At 31.6% G+C, this 25,861-nt stretch overlaps 3 protein-coding genes across 3 annotated transcripts in view; 2 read left to right on the top strand and 1 right to left on the bottom strand.

Annotated features, from left to right (window-relative positions):
- Positions 1 to 786: 786 nt before the first annotated feature.
- LOC111415899 (sodium- and chloride-dependent glycine transporter 1-like) lies at positions 787 to 3,159 on the bottom strand. The gene is made up of 6 exons (XM_023047788.2): positions 2,899 to 3,159; positions 2,727 to 2,844; positions 1,798 to 2,670; positions 1,307 to 1,746; positions 1,107 to 1,262; positions 787 to 1,056 (listed from the first exon to the last, which is right to left on the bottom strand). The coding sequence occupies exons 1-6, from the start codon at positions 3,010 to 3,012 to the stop codon at positions 802 to 804; spliced, it is 1,956 nt and encodes a 651-aa protein (XP_022903556.1). The 5' UTR covers positions 3,013 to 3,159; the 3' UTR covers positions 787 to 801.
- A 426-nt stretch (positions 3,160 to 3,585) lies between these two features.
- LOC111415908 (putative leucine-rich repeat-containing protein DDB_G0290503) lies at positions 3,586 to 9,984 on the top strand. Its single transcript, XM_023047798.2, has 7 exons — positions 3,586 to 4,150; positions 4,247 to 4,443; positions 4,490 to 4,713; positions 4,769 to 4,879; positions 8,621 to 8,679; positions 8,763 to 9,762; positions 9,817 to 9,984. The coding sequence occupies exons 1-7, from the start codon at positions 3,774 to 3,776 to the stop codon at positions 9,895 to 9,897; spliced, it is 2,049 nt and encodes a 682-aa protein (XP_022903566.2). The 5' UTR covers positions 3,586 to 3,773; the 3' UTR covers positions 9,898 to 9,984.
- A 2,324-nt stretch (positions 9,985 to 12,308) lies between these two features.
- LOC111415972 (WW and C2 domain containing protein kibra) overlaps positions 12,309 to 25,861 on the top strand; it is a 30,636-nt gene continuing 17,083 nt past the window's right edge. Inside the window, exon 1 of the mRNA XM_023047889.2 lies at positions 12,309 to 13,454. Coding sequence (XP_022903657.2) covers positions 13,327 to 13,454 — 128 coding nt within the window. The 5' untranslated portion in view covers positions 12,309 to 13,326. The remainder of the gene's footprint in view (positions 13,455 to 25,861) is intronic.

Genomic DNA, 25,861 nt, shown 5'->3' with positions numbered 1-25,861 from the left:
GTATGTCCCAGGATAGATGTTACCAGAGGTATAATGACAAAAATTTTAGAATTTTATTTTAAGGCTGAGGAAATAACCACTGCTTGGTGTGGAGAGAATTTTAATTTTCATATTTTGAAAATCAACTCGGCCTTGATAGTGAAGCAAAAACTATTTTTTGTTCAAGTAAAGTAATCTTTTTGTTCATGATGCGGCAAAATATCATTAAGAAAAGTTGTTCAGAATGAGAAATTATGGCACTATGCAAAATTTCGAAAAGATCTACCTACATTGATTAAACCACCATTGCTTGGCCATCTAGATCCCCCGACCTTAATCCATTGGATTTCTACTTATGTAGTCAAATGAAACAAATTGTGTATCAAGTGGAAATTAACACACAAGAACAGTTATTAAACAGAATACAAATGGCTGCTACCGAAATAAGAAATCAACCAAAGTTTGATGGTGAGCTAATAAATCACCCTGTATATCGTGTGCCCAGTACCTACCCTCTCTCCATGCCATATGTGATCTTACTTTTGTCTATTTTCCAGTATGCCGCTTGTTCCTCCCTCCTAAAGTTCGTATAATTATTACAATCGTTTGTGTTTCCCTTTTTGTGCAGTAATTTGATATTTTCCTCTCAATCTCTAGGTATGCCTATCTTCCCTAAATCTATACCCCAGATGAATTCTCTCATCTCCTCAATCTCCCTCCCATCACCTTTTTCTCCCCCCCCCCTCCATGTGCGTTATAGATAGACCGTTATATCAAGATTTAACTGTATATAATAAAATTAAAAAAAATATTTGATATTTTTTATTTATACATATCCATCAATACATCTCTTCGAATTTCTAAGCCCATTTTGTGAATTATTTCGCGCATTTTGGTAATTTGTTTAACATGTTCATCAAAATATTTATCGGAATTATAAATGCATCTGTGCTGGCAAACTAATTGCGTATTCCTGTAACGAATATCTCTTTGAGGATAAAAGTATTTCCTTGCGTGGCGCAACAAAGCATCCCCAGGGCCCCAAGAACTACCCGGTTTAGTGACCGTTTTTAAAGTCTAGAACATACCAAGTTTATTAAGAAGGATTATCACAAAAAATCACTCACTCTATATTTAAGATGCTTAAAACATTTTGTTAAAATTTGCACAAAAATCGGTATAAGCATAATCGCAGTGTGGATATAACTCCATAATAAAGTTCCTTGAGTCATATAAACTTGACTTGGTTCTTGTCCATAACTTACCACAAATAAAAACACAAACTAAACAAAAAAAATGAATGAAATTTTAGTTGTATCATACTTACAATTGCCAATAGAGGAAACGTTTGCCAAGAAGTAACATAAAATTTTTTCGGGGGATTCCCGTAAGTAAATGTGTAATCCTCCATGATCCTATTAATCGAATACACAAACATCAAAGCCAAATTGATCACGATCATGAAAGCCGTCGTAAAATAAAGATCCCCGTATGTGCGATAAATGTAAATGGTGTTCATCCCAAGGTTTGTACAAAAATAAATACTCCCTAAAAAGCCCGCTCCACATATTCCACAAAAAACCAGCAATCGGAATCTTCTCAATGTTTTAAATTTTTCTGTTATAGCACTAACCATTCCGATGATTGTCAAAACCAAAACGTTTATATTTGAGACTATAATTCCTAAATACCAAAGGATTGTTAGTACTAAACCAAAACGAACCCTATAAAGCACATCTGGTACAAAAGAAAACATTACGTCATGACCTAAAATGATTTATTTACTAATCTTCATAATCTAATTTTTAACCAACATACCAAACGCAATAAGACACCTTGTATCCAAAAATCGATAATGCCCCAATATCAAATGAGCACATCGATTTGTAAAAAACATGACTACGATAAGAAAGAAACCTTTTCCAAATCCAATTAATATGCCAGCTTGTGAAGATGTTAAACTTTTCGGCTTTAACGTCCCCATATATATCATATCGGTAATAACAATGATATCCGTCGTAACAACAAATATTTCGACCCAAAAATCCATGTTTTTAATTCGATTGTATTCATGAACTTGAGGAATCGGCGTATCACTCCCCAACATCATCCCATAAGACACAGAAAAAACCGCAATCGCGTTCAAAACTAATTGAATACTCATCGTAACTTTAACAACCCGTTTAACCCCAAACATTGAAATTACACAAACAAACGCCCAGATGAAAAATGATACGAAAACGTGCAACAATTTTATTTGCGGTACTGAATCATGTCGGTGATACCCCAAAATATGAATTCTATAATAATATTGACTCGCCATGTAAATGCTTTCGTTAAAGGAGCGTTCTAAAACAGGGGTGTTGCAAGTTCGATTAATCGGGAATAAAGGATACATTGGGAAACAAACATTGTTTGTATCCCCGGGGCAATTTCTAAAATTATACGAGAAAGTTGGAGATGTCATTAAATCGATTAGAAGTAAACATGGCACGAATGTAAAAAAAACTTGGAATAGCGCGAAAGTTAAACGACATAATAATAAACTGTATCCTAATCCAGAAAACATTGGGACGCATTCCCACATACATAAAAATCCCTTTTTGGAGTAACTACTCATAAATATGAAAAGGACGAGTAAAGGAATCGATAAGAAAATGTGTAAAGGTAAAAATGAGAAGAAAACGTTTACTGAAACAAAAAAAAACATCAAAAAATTAAAAAAAAATAATGTTGGAGATTATTACCTCCACCAGAAGCAAGTAAAATATCTATAAAAATAATTAAATAATAAATGTTGATTTGATACATTGTGGAGGCGGTTATAAATTGGATCGCGGACATTTGAACATCGCTTTCATCTTCCTAAAACATAAAAATAACATAAAATTTATTTATTTAGAAAAAAATTTAGTTTACCTCTTCAGGATTAACCCCAGCTATTCTTTTAAATAAATCCACTCGATCTCCTCGTATTATCGGTAGTGTATATGAACGAGGAGGAAATAAATACCTTATGTAGCCCCCATACATTTTCTTTTTTTGGTTTTAGCTTAAAAAGGCAATTTTCTGAATGACATTAAAATATGTCAAACTGTTTGAAAATTTAACTAACAAATTATCAAAACCTGACAGTTGACAGGTGACAGTTGCGTCTGCAGAAAGAAATTTTTCAATGTTAAAAATTATTAAAATATATTTGAGGAATTCGATGAAACAAAATCGGCTTTCAACCCTTTGATATTCTTTTAATTGGAAATGACTAATTATTCGTTATACTATTTAAATTTAATTTTTGTGATAATTTTTTGTAAAGAAACCAATAGATGGCGTTCGAATTCTAAATTACCAACTTAAAGATCAATTTAAATTATTTTATTAATAAATAATTATTGTAATAGGTTATTTTTAATATATATTATCATTTTACATTTAATAGACAACATAAATAAAAACATAAAAACTTAATCTTATCGTAATAACAATTCTTATCATATTATAACAATTAAAACTTAAATTATCACTTTGTACACAACGAATGTTATCAAATTGAAAATAGTTTAACCGAAAATCCATTCATGACTAATTAGTTGAACTTCGCTTTTTGTCCACACACAACAACGCTTCCACTTCAATCCAACCAACAAGACCAACAAGTTGTTAAACTGCACTCAATCTGTAAACATCGCTGTACCAGTAACGATTTTAAAAGGATTGTTCAAGCAATTTTAACATTTTTATTCGATAAGAAAGAAAAATAGTGGTTTATAAAAGTATACCAAGTGTTGAATAAGATGGAATCCGGAAATTCATTTTACGACCTCTTAAAAGAAGAATTCCGTAGGAAGAAAAGTGCGGACGTGGAAATCTCGCAAAAAGACACAATACTAAAGAACGTTAAAAGTTTTATTAAACATTTAATAAAACTTAACATTTCGAAAGCGATTGAAACAATTACGATAATCAGATACTATTTAGAAAAAGGGGGATGTCCAGAAGAATTCGATATGACCCAAGCAGATTTCGATTTAATCCTGCTTATCAATGCGGTTATTTTATGTTGTGGACGCAAATGGGATGAAGCCGAAGAGTTATTTTATGAATTAACCGAAAAATATCAAGAATCTTTGTTTTTTGCTTTGCTTGGAGTTGTCAAAAATAAACGTCACATGTAAGTGTAAACAATAAAGGTTATCATTAAGTTACATTATTAATTGATAGATGGCGCTTATTTGTGGGAAATTTAAATTAAAATTTTTTATTTTAGATTTAGATGTTCGCGTGATGCTTTCTGCCTTGCACAAATAACTTCTCACACACCAAAAGTATTCAAAAATTTAAATTTGAGTATAACAAATTTGAATGAGATTAAATTAAAAGATTCGATTATGAAGTTTTTGGGTTATACTAAAAATATGGAAGAAATTCCTTTAAATAATTATATTAAAACAAACAACATTTTTGGTAATCTTATTGTCTTTGTTTTCATGAAATAATTTTTTTCTTTTAGAAATGAATGATGTTAAAACGATTGGAAGCATTTTTCGAGATGACATCTTCCCCATAATAAGAGATCAAATTGATATGTTCTTGGGGGGAGATCTTCCTAACAATAACCAGGTTATTAGCAATGATAAGTCAACTCAAACAGTTAATGTTAACACATGCACTAAAGGATTCCAAACTGATTTAGTAAAAACAATTAATAAGTCGGTACAAACTTTAAAATTCAAGGTAAGATTTTTTTTTAGGTTAAATCTTTGTTGTTTTATTGAAATTAAATTTTTAGGATAAAAATGACCAAAAAAAGGATAAGGAATTATCAGTATTAAAAACGACTGTGGATGAATTACGAAAAAGTAATTCTGATTTAACCAAACGATTAAATGAGACTTTATCGGTAAAAGAATTTAAACAATTTAAGTGTAGTTAGTCACAAAAGTCTATGTACACCAAGTAAATTCACTCCAGTTAAATAATACGTCATATTATTGAACATTTCGTTTTAAAAATATTTATTACTACACATGTAGACAATTTTGAAACACCATAACTATTTTATTATAATACAATCTTAGGAAAAAAATTTAAACTAAAATTAACAGCTCACAAAAGTCTACATACACATATAAAATATATAAAACTTGACATTATTAAGTTAATCATAGTCAAATACAAAAATTTTAATATTCCCTAGGTCCACCTTACAAATTCAAAACTGCATGGAGTTGTCTTGGCATAGAAAGAACAAGATTCTCTGTTACATTGACTAGTATTTGGGTATAGTGGTGTTTTATCATATTTTTACATTGTCATTTAACCTACTTGACTTTTGTTTATACCACTAAAACTCAAACATAACACACCCCAGTAAAAAAAACGAAGTTTTACACAACAATAACTTTAATTCTAACAACTAGTTTATCTTTAAATCCTTCAAATTTAATCCTTTCTGATGGTTTAGTAAAAATCTCTGCTAAATTATCTACACTATTATAGTGGATCAATTTAATTCGTTTTGATATGACTATATCATGTACATACAGGGTGTCCCATCTAAGTTGCCTCGGTCCATAGCCGAATTATGATTGAGGTTTTCAAAAATTTTTTCAAATAAGGTTTAACTGGTATCGTTTTTGAATTATATGACGATTTTCGAAAAAAATTACATTTGCAGCGACTGGTAAAATTGGTGGTGGACGCTTTGCAATACTATTAAAGTTGAAGTAGGCTTGGAAAACAAACTAGATAAACTGTCATTAATGTTCCACGCGTTAGAACTGTCATTAGTGTTCCATGTATTAGAACTGGTTTTCAAAGTATTATTTGTTAAGTATTACCAAATTTATAAGACTCTGCAAAAGTCATTTTTTTCGAAAATCGTCATATAATTCAAAAACGATACCAGTTAGAGCTAAGCTATCCTTAACAAAGTACCATTGAAATTTCACAAAGAATCCAAAAATGCAGTAAATACAGGTGTTCTATTTAAAATAACAAAGTTGATATCCATTTCCGGTAGAAGCTGAAGTCCGCCATTACTGAAACTAATTTTAAAATATGTACAATATGATTCGATTCAATTTTTATCTGAAACTTTTTTTTGCAAAACTCAATCATAATTCGGCTATGGGCTAAGACAACTTAGGTGGGACACTTGTATTATATAAATATCATATACAGGATGGTTCAGCTTTCTAATCGGGAAACTTTACTAGGACGTAGTACTTGCCAAAATAAAACAAGTTTTTTATATAAACATATGGTCGCAACTCTTTTGTTTTCCAGCTATGAGCTGTCAAAGTTGAGCCAAAAATTTACATTTTATTCTTTATTTCGGGTATAAGTAAACCATAGAATTTAAAATTTTGTATGTATGTACTACTGGTTAACCTTATTTTCAATCACACCTTAAACTTCCCTAGCGCCCTCTAAGGGGATGAAATTCACAACCCCTTTGATTTTTTTATAACAACTTTTTAACGCCATGGAATATTAATATAAAAAGGTATGGCTTATAAAGCTTGTTTATTACTGGTACTTTTTTTTTGTTTTAGCGTAAAAAAAATAAAATATGCTACATTGTACTGTAAAGCAATGCTATTGTTAAAAAAATTGTTTATAGCTGGTTATGGAAGTTGTGCACTTACTAGGATCTAGTACTAACTAAATAACACCAATTGATTGTGATTTTTATAAGAAAAACCATAAATAAGATGAATGTTTGTCTTAACAAATTACGTTGTTTTAAACAATATTTAAAAAAATGATACTCTTGCTTAATAATCGAATTATCATATCATATATATAATAGAATTAAGATATCGGGTTTTGCTATATGGGGTTGTGCTTCTTTTTTCATTACCTTTAAAATAAGGTAAAACTCGACAGGGATTGCTATTTAAAAAATATAGGGGTGGTCATCCCCTAAAAAAACTCCACATTGCATGGAAGTTCTAAACTATCTAAGAATGTAGTATTTATTACTCTTTAGTGATGCCCAAATTAAATCCCCGATTAAAAGCTGAACCACTCTGTATAATGTGTAATACATCATGTATAAAATGAAAACGAACGTCAATATCTTTACTTTGTTTAAAATTCCATTATTGATCAAGTCTATAGCACTTCTATTGTCTATAAGCTTTGTTGTTTGTATTTCTTCACCAATCAACTCTTCCATAAAACTCTTGATATGTAGAACTCCTTACAGTTCCAAGCGTATATTCGATTCCAAAATCCTTGTTTGTATGTAGATATTTTAAATTCTTTTTACATCAGTTACGTCACATTTTTTTGTATTTTTAACATATCTAGTCTGGTTTTGTTAGTTAAGTATAGTAAACTGCTTACTGCTTCTTTATATGCAAAGTCTTTCTTTATCTCTTGATTATCGCTTCGTTTTACCTTAATGGTATTTTAGTTTTTTTACTGTCGTCAATTTAAAATTTTTCAAGCACTTGGTTTATATTGTTTAGATTGCTATATCCCTGTGGTATCTTCATGTAGATATCTTCTTTCAGTTCGCCATACAAAAAAAAACGTTTTTATATCTAATTTTGTTATTTTACATGCTTCTGTAGTTGCTGTTACTAATATTGCTCTAATACAGCTCATACTTGCTGTAGAACTGAATAACTCTTCTATGTGTTCTTTTGGTTGTTCAAAATCTCTTACCACTAATCTGGCTTTATAAGTTCCTTATAAAGCTTATTTATTACTCAATACCTTTTGTCCCTTAATTTCTTCGCGTTTTACTAATTCCTATACTTGATTCAACTTCAATCTTCTTCTATTGCATCTAACCATTTTTTCTTATCTTCACCATTTATTACTTCATCAAATGTCAAATATACTTGGTCCTTGAACTTTACAGGTGGTTTTCTTGTTCTTTGTTCCCTTCTATCATGATTTTCTTCGTTTTTCTTCTCTCTATATTCTTCCTTTTGGACTTCCTGAGTTGTTTTTTTCTTTAATTTGTTCATCAATTTCGTTCCTCTTTTGATTAAGTTCTTGATCTAATCTTAAAACAACATCACGATGTATAATTCTAAAATAACAATCCTTTGCAGCGTGATTTTTCTTCTTGCATATTCCACATTTGTCCTTCTGTTGTTCTTTTCCACTATTTTCCCTACAGTTTCTTGCAATATGACCTTTTTTATTGCACTTGAAGCATGTGGTGGTTATTATACTTTGTGCTTTTGCATCTTTTATTTTCCATTCATTTTTTTCTTCTTTAGTTAATTTTTTAAGGTTTATTTGTAGGCCATCTGCAATTTTATCAAGATCATGTATTTTAAGTAAAATTCTGACCTGGGTGTTCCATAACTGATATGTTTCTGGATCCGCTAGTTTTTCAAGAAGAAAGAATCCATTCTTGGACAACATGAATGGTATGCTTAGAATCGTTGTCTTGTTAAAAAAAAACAAGTTATGTTTTCAAATTGCCTTGCAATATTTCCAAATATGATACCATCAATAAAAATTAAATTTCCTAGCCCAGAAGCCGCCATCGACCATGTTTAACGATTGGGAGCAAATTTTTTGCTTCCATTTCTTTTAGGTGGTGTATCTAGTCTTTTGTGACTAACTACATGTAGTATTGATTTAATAACATAATTATTTTTTTGTTAATTAGAATCTTAAAGCTGCTCAAAATAAAATTAATCACCTTGAAGATGAAATACAAGAATCAAGGTATCTTCTCGTCTTCTTTTAATTATTATTATTTATTTTATTTTAATCGTCTTAATTTTATCTTCATTTATTTATTTTTTAAGAGAAAATTATATTGATCATGAAACTACTATGTTAGAGATCATACAATCTGCTTTTACTTCTCTCCATCATCTTCAAAAAACCACAGGAGAACAAACCAAACAAAAATTACAAAGTATTGATGCAATGTTAACAGCGTTACGTTCCGATTTTATAAAGTTAGATTTAAAAGAGGATGTGGATCATCTTTCTTGGACTATATCACACTATCAAAACGAAGCTGAACATTACAACAAATCAATTGATAAAAGACACAAACAAATTCTACGACTTTTACACTCCAATCAGTTTGTTGAAATATTAAGTACAGATTATGTATTGGAACCAAACCTAACTGAACAACCAAATTTAATGCTTGATTTGATTGCAAAATTAATAACTATATGTAGAAACAATAAACGAAGGAATCAAAATAATCCAGATTTCAATTTTTTTCAAGGATGGGCTCTTCAAGATGAAGCATGTGGTGGTGGTTATTACTCAAATGATTTACCTCAACCACATAGAGAATTCAATTATTTAAATGATAGTTTTAATGAGGATCTTAATGAAAATCCAGATGAAACTCTAAACGAAGAATGTGAAAGTTTTGAACCATATATAGAGCCATCAGATGAAGATTTTCCCCCGTTATGTGGATTAAGCCGACGAAAATTAAAAAAGATAAAAGCTCGTGATGAATTTGATACTTTTGTTACAAAAATTCAAAGTTTGTTGCCGCTTTGTACGACTACGCAAATAAATGGAGCGATTAAAGTTGTGCAATCCCAAAAAAACGTTAATTTTAAAGAGATAAAGCTTGAAGATGTCGTTGAGTATTTAAAATTAACATTTAAAAGTAGCATAATTGATGATGCCACTAATAATATTTTACGTTTTTGGGAAAATGATTCGCAATCAGACAAGAATACTCAATCTGAGATTAATGCATGCCCAATTTGTTTAGATCAAATCGAGCAAAATGAGATGCCGTTATCGTGTGGGCATTTATTTCACAATAACGTAATTATGTTTTTTGTTAATTTTGATTGTTTAACTTTTTTATTTACATTTTAGTGCATTATGGAGTGGTTAAGAAACAATGGTAGTTGCCCGATATGTAGAGTTACCATTCCTTATAATTATTTGCCATTTTAAAAGAAAGCATAGTTTTAAGGATTATTTTTGAAAATTTTATCTACTTTAAGCTGAGTTGAATAAAATAAAAATCTATTTTTCTATTTATCTTAAATCTCGATTTATTTAAGTGAAATCCATTCGTTTTAGAACTAAATATGGATAGCTCATAAGTTTAGCCTTTGAAAAAATTTATGATCTTGGATTTAGAACACTTACAATTGGGCCACATTATGCATCACTTGACTAAGCAACAAATGAATAATGTTGAGAAAAACGAAAAAAACTCGAACTATTGAAAATTGTTTGGTGCCTGTCCATTTTTATCACAGTACACTGATGACAGCTATCACAAGCACAGAAGCCTTGGTCACTAGTTACGTTTTATGATTATACAGGTTGTTTTTATAAGTCGTGGCATAAATTTAATCACTAAAACTAGAGACAAAATGATGTTTCGTGTAAAAATTTTTGAAGAAAATAATCTAGAGTTTGATTTTGTACTTTTAAACTGGTTTTTATTTTATATAGAATTTAAGCCTAACCAGTTTCGGCCCTTGGCCATCTTCAGAGACTCTACAAATAGATTAACATCTCTCATCTTATCCATTTTACAAACAAGTTTCTTAATATTTCTTTTTGTTTTGTTAAAGAAGATCACATATCAAAGTCGAAATCAGATTATTAAAACACGTTAAAATTAAAAAGAAAGTGCGGAAAAGTGACTAACATTAAATTAACTTCAGTTATAAAACTTCTATTATATGATAACTAACTTCAGGTTTAAAATGTTAACCTCAATTTTGACATATTTGTATTTTTCATTAAAAATCCTTTAAAATGAGCCCAAACAAGATACGTTTAATTCCAATATTACTCGAGATATAAGAACTTCCGGTTTAAAATGTCAATGTCATTTTGACATATTTTTAATTTTTATAAAATGTCTTAATATTTGTCACAAAAACAAAAAAATATAATAAAAAAAAATTAAAAATTAAGGTTGGTATTAATATTTAAAAATTAAGTTGCTATCTTCATTGTTGCTAACTTAGGGTTTAACGTTTTTTATTCTAACTTTTTTGTTATTTGAGATAAGTGCGTCATCTTTGGACTCATTTTAAAGGGTTTTTAATGAATATGACAAATATGTCTAAATTGACGTTGACGTTTCAAACCGGAAGTGATTGTATTTCCATTAATATTAAAGTTAAATATGTAGAGTTTGGACTCATTTTAAAGGATTTTCATGAAGTTGACAAATATGTCAAAATTAAAAGTTGAAACTTCGAACTTTTTGGTTTTCGGTTCGAATGCTTCTTTCACTAGTGTTAGTTCTAGTTTTAGTGCAATAAAAATACGCAACATAGTGATATCTTATGCTAACTAGCGCTACCTACCGCTGTCGTTTGTAAAATGGATAAGATGAGAAATGTTAATCTATTTGTAGAGTCGCTGAAGATAGCCAAGGGCCGAAATTAGTTAAACTTAAATTCTATATAGAAATATTATAAATACTATTATAGAAATAAATCTAGAGTAACTTGGTCGGTTATAAATTTTAATAGACCAACTGCAAACAAACAAAATACAGTGGATATAAACCATGAATGCTATAGTTTTTATTACACCGTTTAATTGTACGTAAAAAAATAGGTTGACTTTAATCTAACTTATTGGTACCTAGCGTTTTTCGTTTTCGAGTTATTTTGGTTTTAAGCTTTTTTTGGTAAATTTCAACATGCTCTTTAAAACTCCATATCTCAGCCAACGCTTTTTCAAAAAAGATCTACGTTAGCACGATTACTCTTCAGATGTTGTCAAATAGATTGCCATTTGTTGTATCGGAGTATCTTATACAGACTGGTCAAAAATTTAATTACTGTTTCTCATATATACTGCTCAGGTCTTATTGGCACAATAAAGTTTATTCTATTCTATATAAAATAAAAGACATAAACTTTTAATTTTATACTAACATGTAGAAAACGACACTGGCCCGAAATTGTAAATTCATCTATTTTTTTCTATTGTAGAATTTCTTGGTGTATCTAAGTCGGTTCTTAGACGTATGATGCAAAACGGACTTGAAATCGTATAACGCGATTGGCGCTTAGCTTTATCCTTTAAAACAAATAGTATTTTAGGTCTTTCGGTATTCTGCATTTTTTGTAAGATAAGGTACACCTTTACCTACCAGACAACATGAAAATCTCTAAAAACGATAAAATATCGCTTAGTCAAGTGATGTATAATGCGGTCCAATTACTTGTTTCTTTAATGTTGTGAAGTTATATTTCAAAATAAATACGTGTATATGCAACCCAATTAACATTTTATTTTCAAATAATAATTAAACTATTGGTTAATAGATGTCACCATGATCCAATTCAACATATTGTTTTAGTTAGAACTACAACATTTCAACGTCGTCCGCGGTGGTAACTCGAGAATAAGAATACGTGTGCGCGGTTAACATAAATTTAACACTCTCTCCACGTCTTAAATACCATCCGAACGAAAAGTATTAAAACGGAGAAGTATTTAAGAATAATCGTATTAGCTCCGCACATAGTTCATGTACGATACGGATACAAACGTATAGATAGAGGAGTATGTAAGTAAAGAAGCAAAGTAAAGCAAGCAAAAGCAGGGGGGAATGTGGGTTGCGGGCCGAGGGGCCGACGAGTCCCTGCCACATTCCGTTCGCATGCCAATAGGATCGCCGATCTCGACGACGGACGAGACACAGTTTGAGTTTAAGCGCAATTGCCGCCGACACGATCGAGTTTATTCCTTCTTCATTCAGTTTCAGCTTCAGTACGAGCGCGATAGTGCCGTGGCGAAATTGCGCGATTACGAAAAGTGTTTGGTACACATTTTGAGGTTAGGCCACGGGACACGATAAGGTGCGATGTGATTAAATACGAACGAAGATTTGAAAAAAAAAGAAAGCGATAAGAAACAAGCTGGATACGATACATTAAGATTCTTTATTTATTAGAAAATTAAAAACCAGTATTCAAAATGAATTAGAAAAGAAATCGTGTATGACACATAGTGAAGAAGATTGAAATTGAAGAGATTCAAAATAAAGGAGAGAGAAAAAGGATTTTTTTGAAAAATCTATTTATATATATAATATATAGAAGTAATATTATTATTATTTTAAATTTTCGAAATACTAATTAAAATAGAGAGAGATATTATTATGTGCTTTTGGCTTTGCCTTCTGTAGTCGCATTCCATTCGCAAGGAAGGTATCGCGCGATTGGTGGACGACGTAGTGACGTCACCCGTCGCCTGCTCATGATAATGTGGTATTCAACATGGCCGTGTAGTTGAGTGTGTGTGTGCCAGTTTGCCGTACGTTCGTTTTGAGCGCGGGGAAACCGTGAGAGAGAGAGGAGTTTTCGGCGGGGCGGTCGTTTAAATGTTGCGATAATAATAATGCCAAAAGCGAGGAATGGCCTGTTGCCACTGCCGGACGGTTGGGACGTGGCTAGGGACTACGATGGAAAGGTTTACTTCATCGACCACAACTCGAAGAAGACCACTTGGATCGACCCGAGGGACAGGTATGCGACGACAACGACGTGATGCGCCTTATGCGCTTTTCTCTATCCACCTTCTTCGTCTTTTTCTTCTTCATCTTCATCTTCTTTTTCTTCATCATCTTATTCCTTTTCTTTTCTTTCTTTTTTCTTTTTCATCCTCGGTGTGTTTATATGTCCTTCCTCTCGCTCTCTCTCTTTTCGCTGAATGCCCGTTTTCGTTCTCTCTTTTTTCCCTGATGCGGATTCCATTTTTAAAGGTCTTTAAACCCTGCGCGATTTTCGCGATTTAAAAAACGCCGCAACGCGCGCGCTCCTCGCGCCATCTCGCGGAAAACGCGTGCATTCGTGACCGCTGGTGCGTGTTGCTAAAAATAATGCCCATCGTCGTCGTTACATATTTTATTTTTTTTTGTTACTCTTCTTCGCTTTACTCCTTTAGTTAAGAAAAAAATGATCCCAATTTCAATCTTTTCGCGTAAACTATAAACAAGTACGTAAAAGAGTTGCGATATTCACATTTTAGGTATTTTGTTATCACCTTGTTATCGCTTGATAAATTACTCAATTAAATTCTAGAATAATCTGTTATAAACAACAATAAAACGTTTAATTTTAGGTTTGTGTTGGTTTTTAACGTGATTGACTTGTAAATTTATGGAAAATGTAAAAATTGAAATCGGAAAAACCTATTTTGTCAATGAAATATTCATATGATGCGTTCATTCATTTTAATTCATACTTCTAGTAATGCTGAATTAATACAAATTTTATGAAAATTATTCTATTTTTGACAAATACTACTTAAGAAATAAACAGAAAAACTATCAAAATTCCATAAAAAAAAAAAATTGGTTCCCGGTATTCCGTGCACGTTTTGACAAATTTAAAATAGGTATAGGGAAGAGGGGTAGGTATAGAGGACTACTTATTGCTAATAGAACACAAGATAACTTGTAGAAAATTAGATACTGTTTACAGAACACTAAATAGTTCTACTAGAAACTTATATACTGTTATTAGAACTCTAGATACTGCTGACAAAAGCCTTGACAATGCTTGTAGATCACTAGAAACTACTTACAATACACTATGTACTTTAATGGATGGTTGTATACTATTATTAGAGCACCAAATACTTTAATACTTCACTATATTTGTTAGAACACCAGATAATGCTAGAAGTTTGGATATTTCTTGTAAAAGATTAGATATTGCTAAAAGGGGACTAGTTATTGCTGACAGAGGAGTAAAATTAATACAAATTTTATGAAAATTATTCTATTTTGACAAATACTACTTAAATAATAAACAGAAAACCTGTCAAAGTTCCATGGCCTTCTAACAAAAAAAAAACCAAAGGTTTTCCGGTATTCCGTACACGTTTTGATAAATTTCCCTATATGAAACTACAGTAAATAGGTATAGGGGAGAGGGGTAGGTATAGAGAGGACTACTTATTGCTAATAGAACACTAAATAGTTTATTAAAAACTTATATACTGTTATTAGAACTCTAGATACTGCTGACAGAAGACTAGAAATTGTTGACAAAAGACTTGACAATGCTTGTAGATCACTAGAAACTACTTACAGAACACTATGTACTTTAACGGATGGCTGTATGCTATTATTAGAACACCAAATACTTTAATACTTGACTATATTTGTTAGAACACCAGATAATGCTGGTAGAAGTGCATTATCTGCTGACAGAGGCCTAAACAACTTGTTGAAAACTAGATACTGTTTACAGAACACAAAATAGTTCTATAAGTAAGGCTTTCACGGCCGGTGCTAATTGAAAAGTTTACATTTCGAATCAGTTTCTGAAGAAGGTTGCAACATGGTATCCGAAACTTCAAACCTTTTCTTAAAAGACGCACGGCAAAACCCGAAAGTTTCTAGTGTTAGTTCTAGTTTTAGTTCAACAAAAGAATTCTATTGGAAACTTATGTACTATTATTAGAACACTAGATACTGCTGTCAGAAGACTAGAAATTGTTGGTAGAGAATTAGCTATTGCTGGCAGAAGACTTGATAATACCTGTGAAAGACTAGAAACTACTTACAGAACATTATGTACTTTAATGTTATATACTATTATTAGCTATTATAATGCTGGTAGAAGTATGGATATTCCTTGTAAAAGATTAGATATTGCTAGGAGGGGACTAGTTATTGCTGAGAGAGGAGTAGACATCTCGTTGAAAACTAGATACTTATTATTGGAACACTAGATACTGGTAACAGAAGACCAGAAATTGTTGGTAAAGTACTATCTATTGCTAACAGAAAACTTGACAATGCTTGTGGAAGGCTAGAAACTACTTACAGAACACTATGTACTTCAACGACTAAATACTATTGTTAGAACACCAAATACTTTAATGGTTGACTATATACAGTTGGTAGAACATTTGATAATGCTGATAGAAGCTTGGATACTGCTTGTAGAAGATCAGATACTTGTAATGAAGGATTATGTCAGATACTGCTGGAAAAAGATTAGATATTCTTAGGAGGGGACTAGTTATTGCTGACAGAAGACTAGACAACTGGTAAAAAACTAGATACTATTCACTAAACACTAAAGGGTTTTAGTGGAAACCTATATACCGTTATTAGAACACTATATACTGCTGACAAAAGACTAGACTATGTTTGTGAAAGACTAGAAACTACTTACAGAACACTATGTACTTTAACGAATTTCTATATACTATTATTAGAACAAATACTTTAATTATTAACTAGATTATACGGGTAAAACCATCCACTTGCTGATCGTCAAATTAGAATCATACGATCTGTTATTAAATGGTTCAAACCACAATAATAAAGTTACTGCAAATCTGTGAGAGAAAAAACGTGCAACGAAAAAAGTGAGGTTCGCCATTTTGTTTGGTGTTAATTTCATGTCAAATATTTTAGTTCTAACTGAAGAGCAGGTAATGATCTGCTGTGATATTTTGATCTCATAATTCTTTCTACTATTTGATCCTTAATTAAAAATGATATTAATCTATATGTGTTATTACTCAACTTCTTTTCTGTTGAGGATGTATTAGCGGGCAAAATAAAAGCTAGTTTGAAGTTCGTCGTACAATTCTTGAAGCTCAAGTTAAAAAAATAAGAAAAGGAGAGCTTAACCGCAAAGAATCATCGAAGAAAAAATGGATCGCCACACACCAACATTCTCTCCAGAACAAGAAGAAGAGCTAGCGCGATATATTTCTTTATGGAGGCACGATTGTTTAGTTACATGACTTTAGAACTTTGGCGTTTGAATTTCCAGAGCGAAATCACATAGACCTATCATTCGGTAATGATAGCCCTGTTTTAATTCAAGAGTTCCGAACAGATCTAAACCTTTCCGCTAATCCAACGAATTTACTAAACGTGGAAAAACGCAAGATTCGCGGCAATTAACTAAATTTGGACTGGACCACCAATATAAATAATTTTGAGAGTAAGTGGACTAATATTTCAAAATATCTAATCAATTCATCAATTTAAAATGAATACAATTGATACTGTAGCCATATGGGGTGGCTCACGCAAACAAAAATGCTATCGAAAGAAAGAACGAGATAATACAAGATCAGCTATGCAGATGGGCAATACTTTCTTTGTTAGTTACTCGATGCTACAAGAGGCCAAAAACAATAAGACGTTTCATTTAATAGTCAGGATGTATTTATATATTTGAGGATATGCAGGAAATAAATTGTAATGAAGAAGAATTTTTTTGATTATTTGATACGTCGTGAAGATGTTGGCTTGTAGTTTACAACAAATTACTTTGGCATTAGGTAATTCCTTGCTGATGTACTTGCTTCATGTTATACCCTTGCCCTAAATCATTCTAGCAGATATAGCAACAGTCTTGTTAGCTGACCTCCTAGGATAATTGGATCGTTGGTAATACTTTGACTTTAACAGTGTAGATTAGAAAGCATAAAAGAAATCCATACCTATCTTGGTGAATAGATGCTACTAATAGTAGTTTTACTGATTTCGAGAAACACACCTCATCTTCAGGAACTTATCAAGTTCTAAGGATAACTTATTACCCATACTCTATTATGTTATATTTTATTTAAATCTCTTTAAATGTAAAATAATTAGTACAAAATAAAAGTTTATAGGGACGTCTGTCGTCGTTTGTCGCCCACAAAGGCGTCTCTATAGACGGCTTGGCGTCGGTTTTATATTTGCGTCGTCGAGCACTGTGGGCGATTCGAATTCCGACATCCCCATTTTACTCCTTTTTTTTTGGTACGTTCGTCGTCCGCGCTCGTTTTGGACCTTCGCCAAGATTCCAATATATACCGTAAAGATTCCGCGGATCGTTAGAAATTCCTCAATTCGGGGGCGTTTTTTCCATTCTTTTAAATCTGCTACTAAAAACGTAATAACATTAAATTTCCGCCGCGTCGCGCGTTCCGATGTCAAAATAACGGAGGGAAAACTGCTTTAACGGAGGAATGCAGCAGCACTGACTTTCTCTGTATATGCGAGAACTCAAACGATTCGCGTTCAATTCAACTCGAATTCCATTTGGTGTACAAAATGAGAGTTTTGTTTGTCTTTTAAAAAAATATTTTTTTTATTCATTTCGTGTGACTCAAACGTTTACATTCCAAATTGAATTGTCACTGATTATTTTCTTTATTCTTGGAAGGGTGTCTTCAATTTTTTTTCCTTTCATTTTCTTTTGCAAAACAATGAATAATAAACTAACTGATATTATTTCAAGGTTATAAAACTTTAAAAATAGAATATGAAATCAATCATTGTAATATTAATTAAATATTAACTAAAAACCGATTGATTTCATTTATTTTTAATTGATTAGTAGTATCACAACATCCCGAAAATAAACGTTCATAAAATATACGTTTTATGTTTTTCATTTTTGGGTTTTAATACGTAAATGACCTTTTGCTTAGATATCTCCATATCTCGTCGAAGAATCGACGTCGTTGACGTCGAGTTTCGCTATTGGATGAAAAGTTTTGGTCGCGCGATGCTATCTGTTCAGGAAAGACTTGCAAAGACGTAAACAATAACCGAATTGGAGGTCAAGAATTCGGCCCCGATGACCTCTCATAACGAAAATGCCTTATATTTTACGTCAGACAAATTCATATTAGTAAATATCTTCTTTTTTATCGTTTTTTTTATATTACTTTGTTTTAAGTGTAAAAGAAAATCTTTAAATGTATTTAATGATTGAATTTTAAATTTTTGTGATAATCAAAGTACTTTGTACTTTCACTGTAATTGTCGTTTGTAGAGTAAAAAATAATCTATGTTATTCAACGTCCTGCGTAGCCTTTGGCTTTATCGCAAAGGAAATACCACAACTGTGAGTGTAACCGAGTTTATCGGAATTCGCTCGGACGCATTTTAATTGCAAATACTGGAAATACTTGAACAGTTTAGATTATGTTCCAAAGCGAAGGGGAAAAATACCCGGATTTCAACAGATATTGATGAGATTTCAATAATCTTATAGTTAAAAAAACTGTTTCAGAATTTCGTCAAGAAATTGGAGAAGCATTACACTCGTGAGTTATTGAAAAATGGTGGCGTGATAAGTATTTTGCAGGAGATAGCAAGCATCGAAAGATATGGTTACTGTTATGCTTTGTGGCAATGATAACGATACACATAAACTCGAGCTTTTATTTATCGGCAAAGCGAGAATGTACAAATACATTATCTACCAAATAAAACATGACTATGCAAAAAAGTATTTGTAAAATCGGCTTAAAATGATTTTGTTGTTGCTGTACTACGATAATGAATAAGAATTTTTCATGTTACTTAAATTTTAACGTATTGTATTAATGGCGTTAGTCTTAAATGTCATTGACAGCATAAACTTATTTCGATGCTTTATTTTGTCAATTTTCAACATAATTTGTAACAATAGGCTGTACTCGAATCCGGTATTTGTGTAAAGCATCCTGATTTGAGAAAGATTTCTTCTTCTTTGCCAAGTTTTTTCGACTTAAGGCAATCTGAATTAAATGCTTAAATAACTGGAAAATGGTAATAATTATCACATCATTTCTGTTCTTACTATTTGCAAGTTTTTTGCAAAACATGGTATCCTGGCAGACTTTGACAAAATTAAGTGACTCTACACCAGTTCTATATCACAATGATATTGCAGGATTGTGTTCATATACAACTCTCAATGTGTTACAATGACTCAAACTCTGGTTGTAATGAACACTTTTAAATTTAACATTCGTTCTAGTGTCTGTCATAAAAGGATTTTGTTCTAGATTCATTTTTATTTGTGTTATTTCATCATATCTTAATGCTATTTCATCATGCAATCGGCAATTGCATACAGCAAGTTGATGTTTCGGGATAAGAAACTTCATAAAATCTGCTTTATGTATCATGACAAGCAAGAACAGCAAGGTTGGACGAGATGGTCTAACTTAAAAGTATCGAAATCATGGACTAACATCAAACCAGATGAATTAATCTGGATTTAGCTTTATATAAATGTTAAATTGAGAACAATATAAATCAAGATCTAAGGTTTATCCTTGAATTGAACTCATATTTAAGATCCTCCATACTAAAAAAGTCAAATAGAAGATGTTTTGTAATTAAAAAAAAGTAAGCTTTACAACAAAGTGACAATTTGTTATTAGCCCAGACAAAAACAAATCAATTTGACGAATAATGTTATAAGCCAGCTGCAGCAAGTATTTGCAGAAACCCAACTGAAATCTGGTCTAAAACTATGCTTTGGGTGTTATGGAAAAGTACTGTTAGATACCAGATATGAACCATAACAGTTATATGAGGCTACATTTGATTCTAAACTGTATGCGACTTTATGACACTAATAAAAACATGTACATCCAAAGATACATTGTTTTACAAGTTTTACATTCGAAGAAAAACAACATAAATCAAGATCCTCCATACTAAAAAAGTCAAATAGAAGATGTTTTGTAATTATCTCTTATCAAGTAAGCTTTACAACAAAGTGCGTTATTTCCGTCGCAGAATATGTTGAAAGTTCCATGGACAGCAATTCCAAAGCAATCTGAATCGAAGGTGACAATTTGTTATTAACCCAGAAAAAAAGAAATCAATTTGACGAATAATGTTGTAAGCCAGCTGCAAGTATTTGCAGAAACCCAACTGAAATCTGGTCTAAAACTATGCTTTGGGTGTTATGGAAAAGTACTGTTAGATACCATAACAGTTATTTGAAGCTGCATTTAATTCTAAACTGTATGCGAGTTTATGACACTAATAAAAACATGTGCATCCAAAGATACATTGATTTACAAGTTTTACATTCGAAGGCAAAAACCTCTCATCAATCAATCTTCAATCAGCTTCATTGTTGTTTTCATCATTATCTGGAAGTTCCATCTTCAAAAGATACATACTTGGTTTTATCAAGCAGTTGTGCACTGCTATGCAAGGTTGAGATTCTCCTCAAAAAGGGCGTATCCAACCCAAATTCTTTTTTTATTTTTCTATGCTTTGATTCTATCATAAAAGTGTGATTCATAAACGATGCGACCAACCTTTGCTTGATATCAGATGAGAAATATTTTTTAAACCGGTAATAACCACATAAAAAATTCCAGATAGGTTAGGAACAGATAAATGTTTAGGAATGCGGGTATCGTACGATCGGGTTTTTCAATAGAATCCCGAGGTTATTATCATTATCGTGAACGAATGTCAAATTAGATTAACTTACATTCCGATTAACGTTTTTTTGTTATTATTAATACATTTTATTGATTTATTTGCAAGTAGAAATGATCGAGTTTTAAAAATTAACTCTCGACAAGTTGTAGGGAGAATGAGAGAGAGAACATACGGTTTCTGGTTCGTTCAATTGCCGATATACCAAGGTCAGAATTACAATTAAAAATACGCTCTACGGCGGATTACGTAAAACATTTCGATCATGCCTTTCTACTGAATCATCATCAATCCACTACGAACAAAGACATCTGTCCATCTTTTTATTCAAAATAACTAATTTTCAATTCTAAATGAACCGTATACAATTTTTTTTTGATACCTTATTCAAATTCTTATATAAACGTTATAATTAATCAATACGCAGATCATAAAAATTATAGAAACGTTATAACTATTAGCTTTCATCATTATATCAAAAATGAAAAAAAAATCGCTCGAGTAACGAAACAAACGGCTCATAACGGCCGCATACCTCGCGTTCACCTATGCGTGCACGATTTACAGTCTCCTCTCTGCGCTCGTCCGTGGGAACGCGCCTTAATTAAGGGGCGTACGATTTTTCCACGGACCACTCGACGTAGTTTTCCCGTCGTACTCGTCATTCCGGATAATTGCTCTTTATCGCGAACACACCAAATAATACACTAATAAATAAATGACACAAAAATAATATGGTTAAATAGCACAAAAAGGAATAAAAAAAGATATCGGTGGCGCTTGTTACACAAGTTTCCCGGAAACGTGGTCGTCCGATTAAAAAGTTTATCTCTTTCCCATAGATATTTAAAGCGAGAGTATGCATTTTGTCGTAAATTCTTGGAATAGTTTTATAAATCGAGGGGGCCACACGGTTTCGTTTCGGTTTATAGAAAACGGCGTTTCGTTCTCAGGTTTTGTTTATTTGACCGCGACAGGTGTTTATGCATTCCACGTCGATCGCGATTATTTACGAGGTGTGGCAAATTTGAATTTCGCAAGTTCAAATTTCTTATGCGGCGACGATAAACTATTTGAAACAAAAAAAAAATATTTTACAGCTTTTCATAAACCCTTAACTAATTGTGTTAGGTCACGAGTATATCAAGCCCATGTATTAACATGACATGAGGAAACTTGCTTTAAACATAGGTTCCTATACACCATAGTCATCGCGATTAAAAATCCTAAAATTTGATACCAAACACGATGTGGTTTCGATAAAAAAAAAATTAGAGATAAAGATTAAAGATAGAAATTGAGATATAAAAAAAAAATCTTTTTAATACATCGTTTTCACCACATTTATCGAAAGGTAAAAAGAAATAATTAAACGTTAAATTTATCATATATTTATTATTATTTATATAAATATCTTATTGTTAGTATGGATCTTAATTTTTGAGACATATCTCTAAAAATCTCCAATATTTAAATTTTTTGTGACAAATAGATTATATTTGGTATTAAATTAAAGTGTTCTTAACCAATAATGTTAGTATAATTAACCAATAAACTTAGTTCATATTCAGTTAGGACGAGATATCTCAATTTTTCGAGATAAACTCCATCTCCAATGTTTTAATTTTTCTAATCGTGCGAGGTTGGGTTGGGACTTGAGTATATTAAGCCGATGTATTAAAAGGCGTGAAGAGATGGTTTAAACGTTATATATCATAGTAGATATCTTAATTTCGAGATATATCTCTAAAAATCCCAAATATAGATATAAATGTAAATCGTGTTTAGGATTAAATTAAAGAGTTCTTAACCAATAAAGTGACTAACTTGATAGTAAGTTAGGATGAGATATCTCAATTTTTCGAGATAAACTTCAAAATCTCCGATGTTTTAGTTTTTCTAATAAATAATTTAATTTTTTGTGGCAAATACAATAAAATAATTAGGTTATTTAGGATGATTTAGTCTTATTTAGGATTACTTAGGATGGTTATTTATGGATTATTAGCTTCAGTTATGATGAGGTATCTCAATTTTTCGAGATTAATTCCATCTCTAATGTTTTAATTCTTCTAATCGCGTGGGGTTGGGTTGAGGCTCGAATATATCAAGCCCATATATTAACATGTCGCGAAGAGAATTAATTTAAACATTAAATATCATAGTAAATATCTTAATTTTTGAGATATATCTCTAAAAATCCCAATTATTTAAAATTTTGTGGCAAATAGATCGAGTTTGATATTAAATTTATGAGTTCCTAACCAATAAAGTTATTAAATTGATATTCAGTTAGGATGAGATATCTCAATTTTTCGAGATAAACTCTATGTCCAATATTTTAGTTCTTCTAATCGCTGGAGGTTGGGTTGGGTTCGAGTATATCAATCTCATGTATTAATATATTGCGAAGATAGTTCATTTAAACATCAAATATAGTAAGTATCTTAATTTTCAAGATATATCTCTAAAAATCTCATTTATTTAAAATTTTTGTGGCAAATAGATCGTGTTTGGTATTAAATTAAAAAATTCCTAACCATAAAGTTACGAGCTTGATATTCAGTTAAGATGAGATATCTCAATTTTTCGAGATAAACTCCATCTCCAATGTTTTAGTTCTTCTAAACGCGCGAGGTTGGGTTGGCACTTGAGTATGTTAAGCCGACGTATTAAATGGCGTGAAGAGATGGTTAAACATTAAATATCATAGTAGATATCTTAATTTCGAGATATATCTTTAAAAATCCCAAATATAAATATGATCGTCTTTAGGATTAAATTAAAGAATTCCTAACCATATAGTTACTAGCTTGACATTCAATTAAAATGAGATATCTCAATTTTCGAGATAAACTCTATCTCCAATGTTTTAGTTCTTCTAATCATGTGGGGTTAGGTTGGCACTCGAATATATCAAACCCATATATTAACATGGCGTGAAGAGAGTTTAATCTCGTAGTAGGTATCTTAATTTTCGAGATATATCTCTAAAAATCTCATTTAAGTATTTAAAATATTTGGGGCAAATAGATCGTGTGTAGATAGATAAGCAAATAGATAGATAGTGTTTGCTATTAAATTAAAGAATTCCTAACCATAAAGTTACTAACTTGATATTCAATTAAGATGAGATATCTCAATTTTCGAGATAAACTCTATCTCCAATGTTTTAGTTCTTCTAATCGCGCGTAGTTGGGTTAGGGCTCCAATATATCAAGCCGCTGTATTAACATGGCGTGAAGAGAGTTGATTTAAACGTTAAAAATCATAGTAAGTATCTTAATGTTCGAGATAAATCTCTAAAAATCCGAAATATTTAAAATTCTTGTGGCAAATAGGTCGTGTTTGGTATTAAATTAAAGAGTTCCTAACGAATAAAGTTATTAACTTGATATTTAGTTAGGACGAGTATCTCAATTTTTCGAGATAAACTCTATTTCCAACGTTTAGTTTTTGTTTAAAATATGTCGTGTTTGGTATCAAATTAAATGGATTTTGATGAAGATTAATAATTAATTTAATAAATAATAATAAAAATCGTTAGACATGCTCAAAATTGTTAAGAATATTAAATTACTTTTCAAAAAAGGAAAAATTTGTTTTCATCTATCGATCTAAACAAGACGAAGGAAGTATTGAGAATCCAGAAAGATATTTTTACAATCGCGATCCCGAAAATAAATCGTCGCGTGGGTCGCTATGCGGAGAATGCGCCGCTCGCTATTGCCTTATGGGCCAAAAACGAAAATACGCCCGGAATGTGCCCGAGGCCCCCTGGACCCGCGGGTCTCCGCACCATCCGCTTGAATGGGCCGGATCCGGGGACAGCGGGGCGACCGGTCGACGACGGACGGGCGGAATTCGGCTTCTAAAATTGGAAACCCAACAAGTGCACGAGTGGCTCTCAGTCCGGATAAAAATAGACTCTCTCACTCGCGTCTTCTTGTCTTGCGGGGGACCCCCTCTTTTGGATCATCAGCGTATTTGACCATTCGAAATTCCTTCGGAGATACACACAGAAGATGATGACACAGGAAGTGTCGAAAAATTTGATTGCATTAAATCAGTTTTCTATGTTTACATACTTTTTATTATGTATTTGCTAATTTATTTATTACGTGACAACGATTAATTAGTTATATAAGAACAGAGTTGTGGGTAGATTTAAACGAGTCTCGTATACTTTCTAACGTGGTTTCCTAGTTTTGGTTCTAATATTTAATATAAACTATTTCGTAAGGTTGATTCTTTTACAAAAATTATTATCTTTAAGTGGCACGATAAGATTTCGTAAAATACTCAAAAGCTTGGAATTTATTAAATTATAAGGAAGAAAATTGGTATACTTAAGTAACCTTAACCTATCGAGGTTTTTGTTTTCGTGGTCGTCGTTCGAGTTAACCGACACAAAACGCACTATTTTTAGGCGCATTCCAAGTTTTGCAATAAAAATTTCAAGGTTAATTCTCATCTTTCTCTATTCTCTAGCCAACTTCTATAACATTTTTATTTTTATAAACGATTTCTATATCATCGCATTCTTTTAGCCAAAAATGTTTGCTACTAATTTGGAATAAATATATATATAGCTTTTTGATGTTGTATATTAGCGCCATCTATTGTTTTCTATTACTTATAAGATATTAATATATTTAATGCGCAACCAAAAATCTTCAAATTTATTTTCTAAACATGTTATTCAGTTTGTTTTATCAAAATATGTTA

The sequence above is a fragment of the Onthophagus taurus genome, chromosome 11 (genome assembly GCF_036711975.1).
Source record: "Onthophagus taurus isolate NC chromosome 11, IU_Otau_3.0, whole genome shotgun sequence".
In the NCBI taxonomy this organism is placed as follows: domain Eukaryota; kingdom Metazoa; phylum Arthropoda; class Insecta; order Coleoptera; family Scarabaeidae; genus Onthophagus; species Onthophagus taurus.
Note: the sequence above shows the minus strand (reverse complement) of the source record. Positions and strands in the feature narration are given on the sequence as shown.

What these genes read in the sequence shown, in the direction of transcription:
- LOC111415899 (XM_023047788.2), bottom strand. Translation starts at nt 3,012, where the DNA reads ATGTATGGGGGCTACATAAGGTATTTATTTCCTCCTCGTTCATATACA. An exon ending in TTTACTTGCTTCTGGTGGAG is followed by an intron (nt 2,671 to 2,726) that starts GTAATAATCTCC and finishes TTTTTGTTTCAG; the next exon opens with TAAACGTTTTCTTCTCATTT. An exon ending in CGTTTCCTCTATTGGCAATT is followed by an intron (nt 1,263 to 1,306) that starts GTAAGTATGATA and finishes TTTTTTGTTTAG; the next exon opens with TTTGTGTTTTTATTTGTGGT.
- LOC111415908 (XM_023047798.2), top strand. Translation starts at nt 3,774, where the DNA reads ATGGAATCCGGAAATTCATTTTACGACCTCTTAAAAGAAGAATTCCGT. An exon ending in TAAAACAAACAACATTTTTG is followed by an intron (nt 4,444 to 4,489) that starts GTAATCTTATTG and finishes TTTTTCTTTTAG; the next exon opens with AAATGAATGATGTTAAAACG. An exon ending in GATGAAATACAAGAATCAAG is followed by an intron (nt 8,680 to 8,762) that starts GTATCTTCTCGT and finishes TTATTTTTTAAG; the next exon opens with AGAAAATTATATTGATCATG.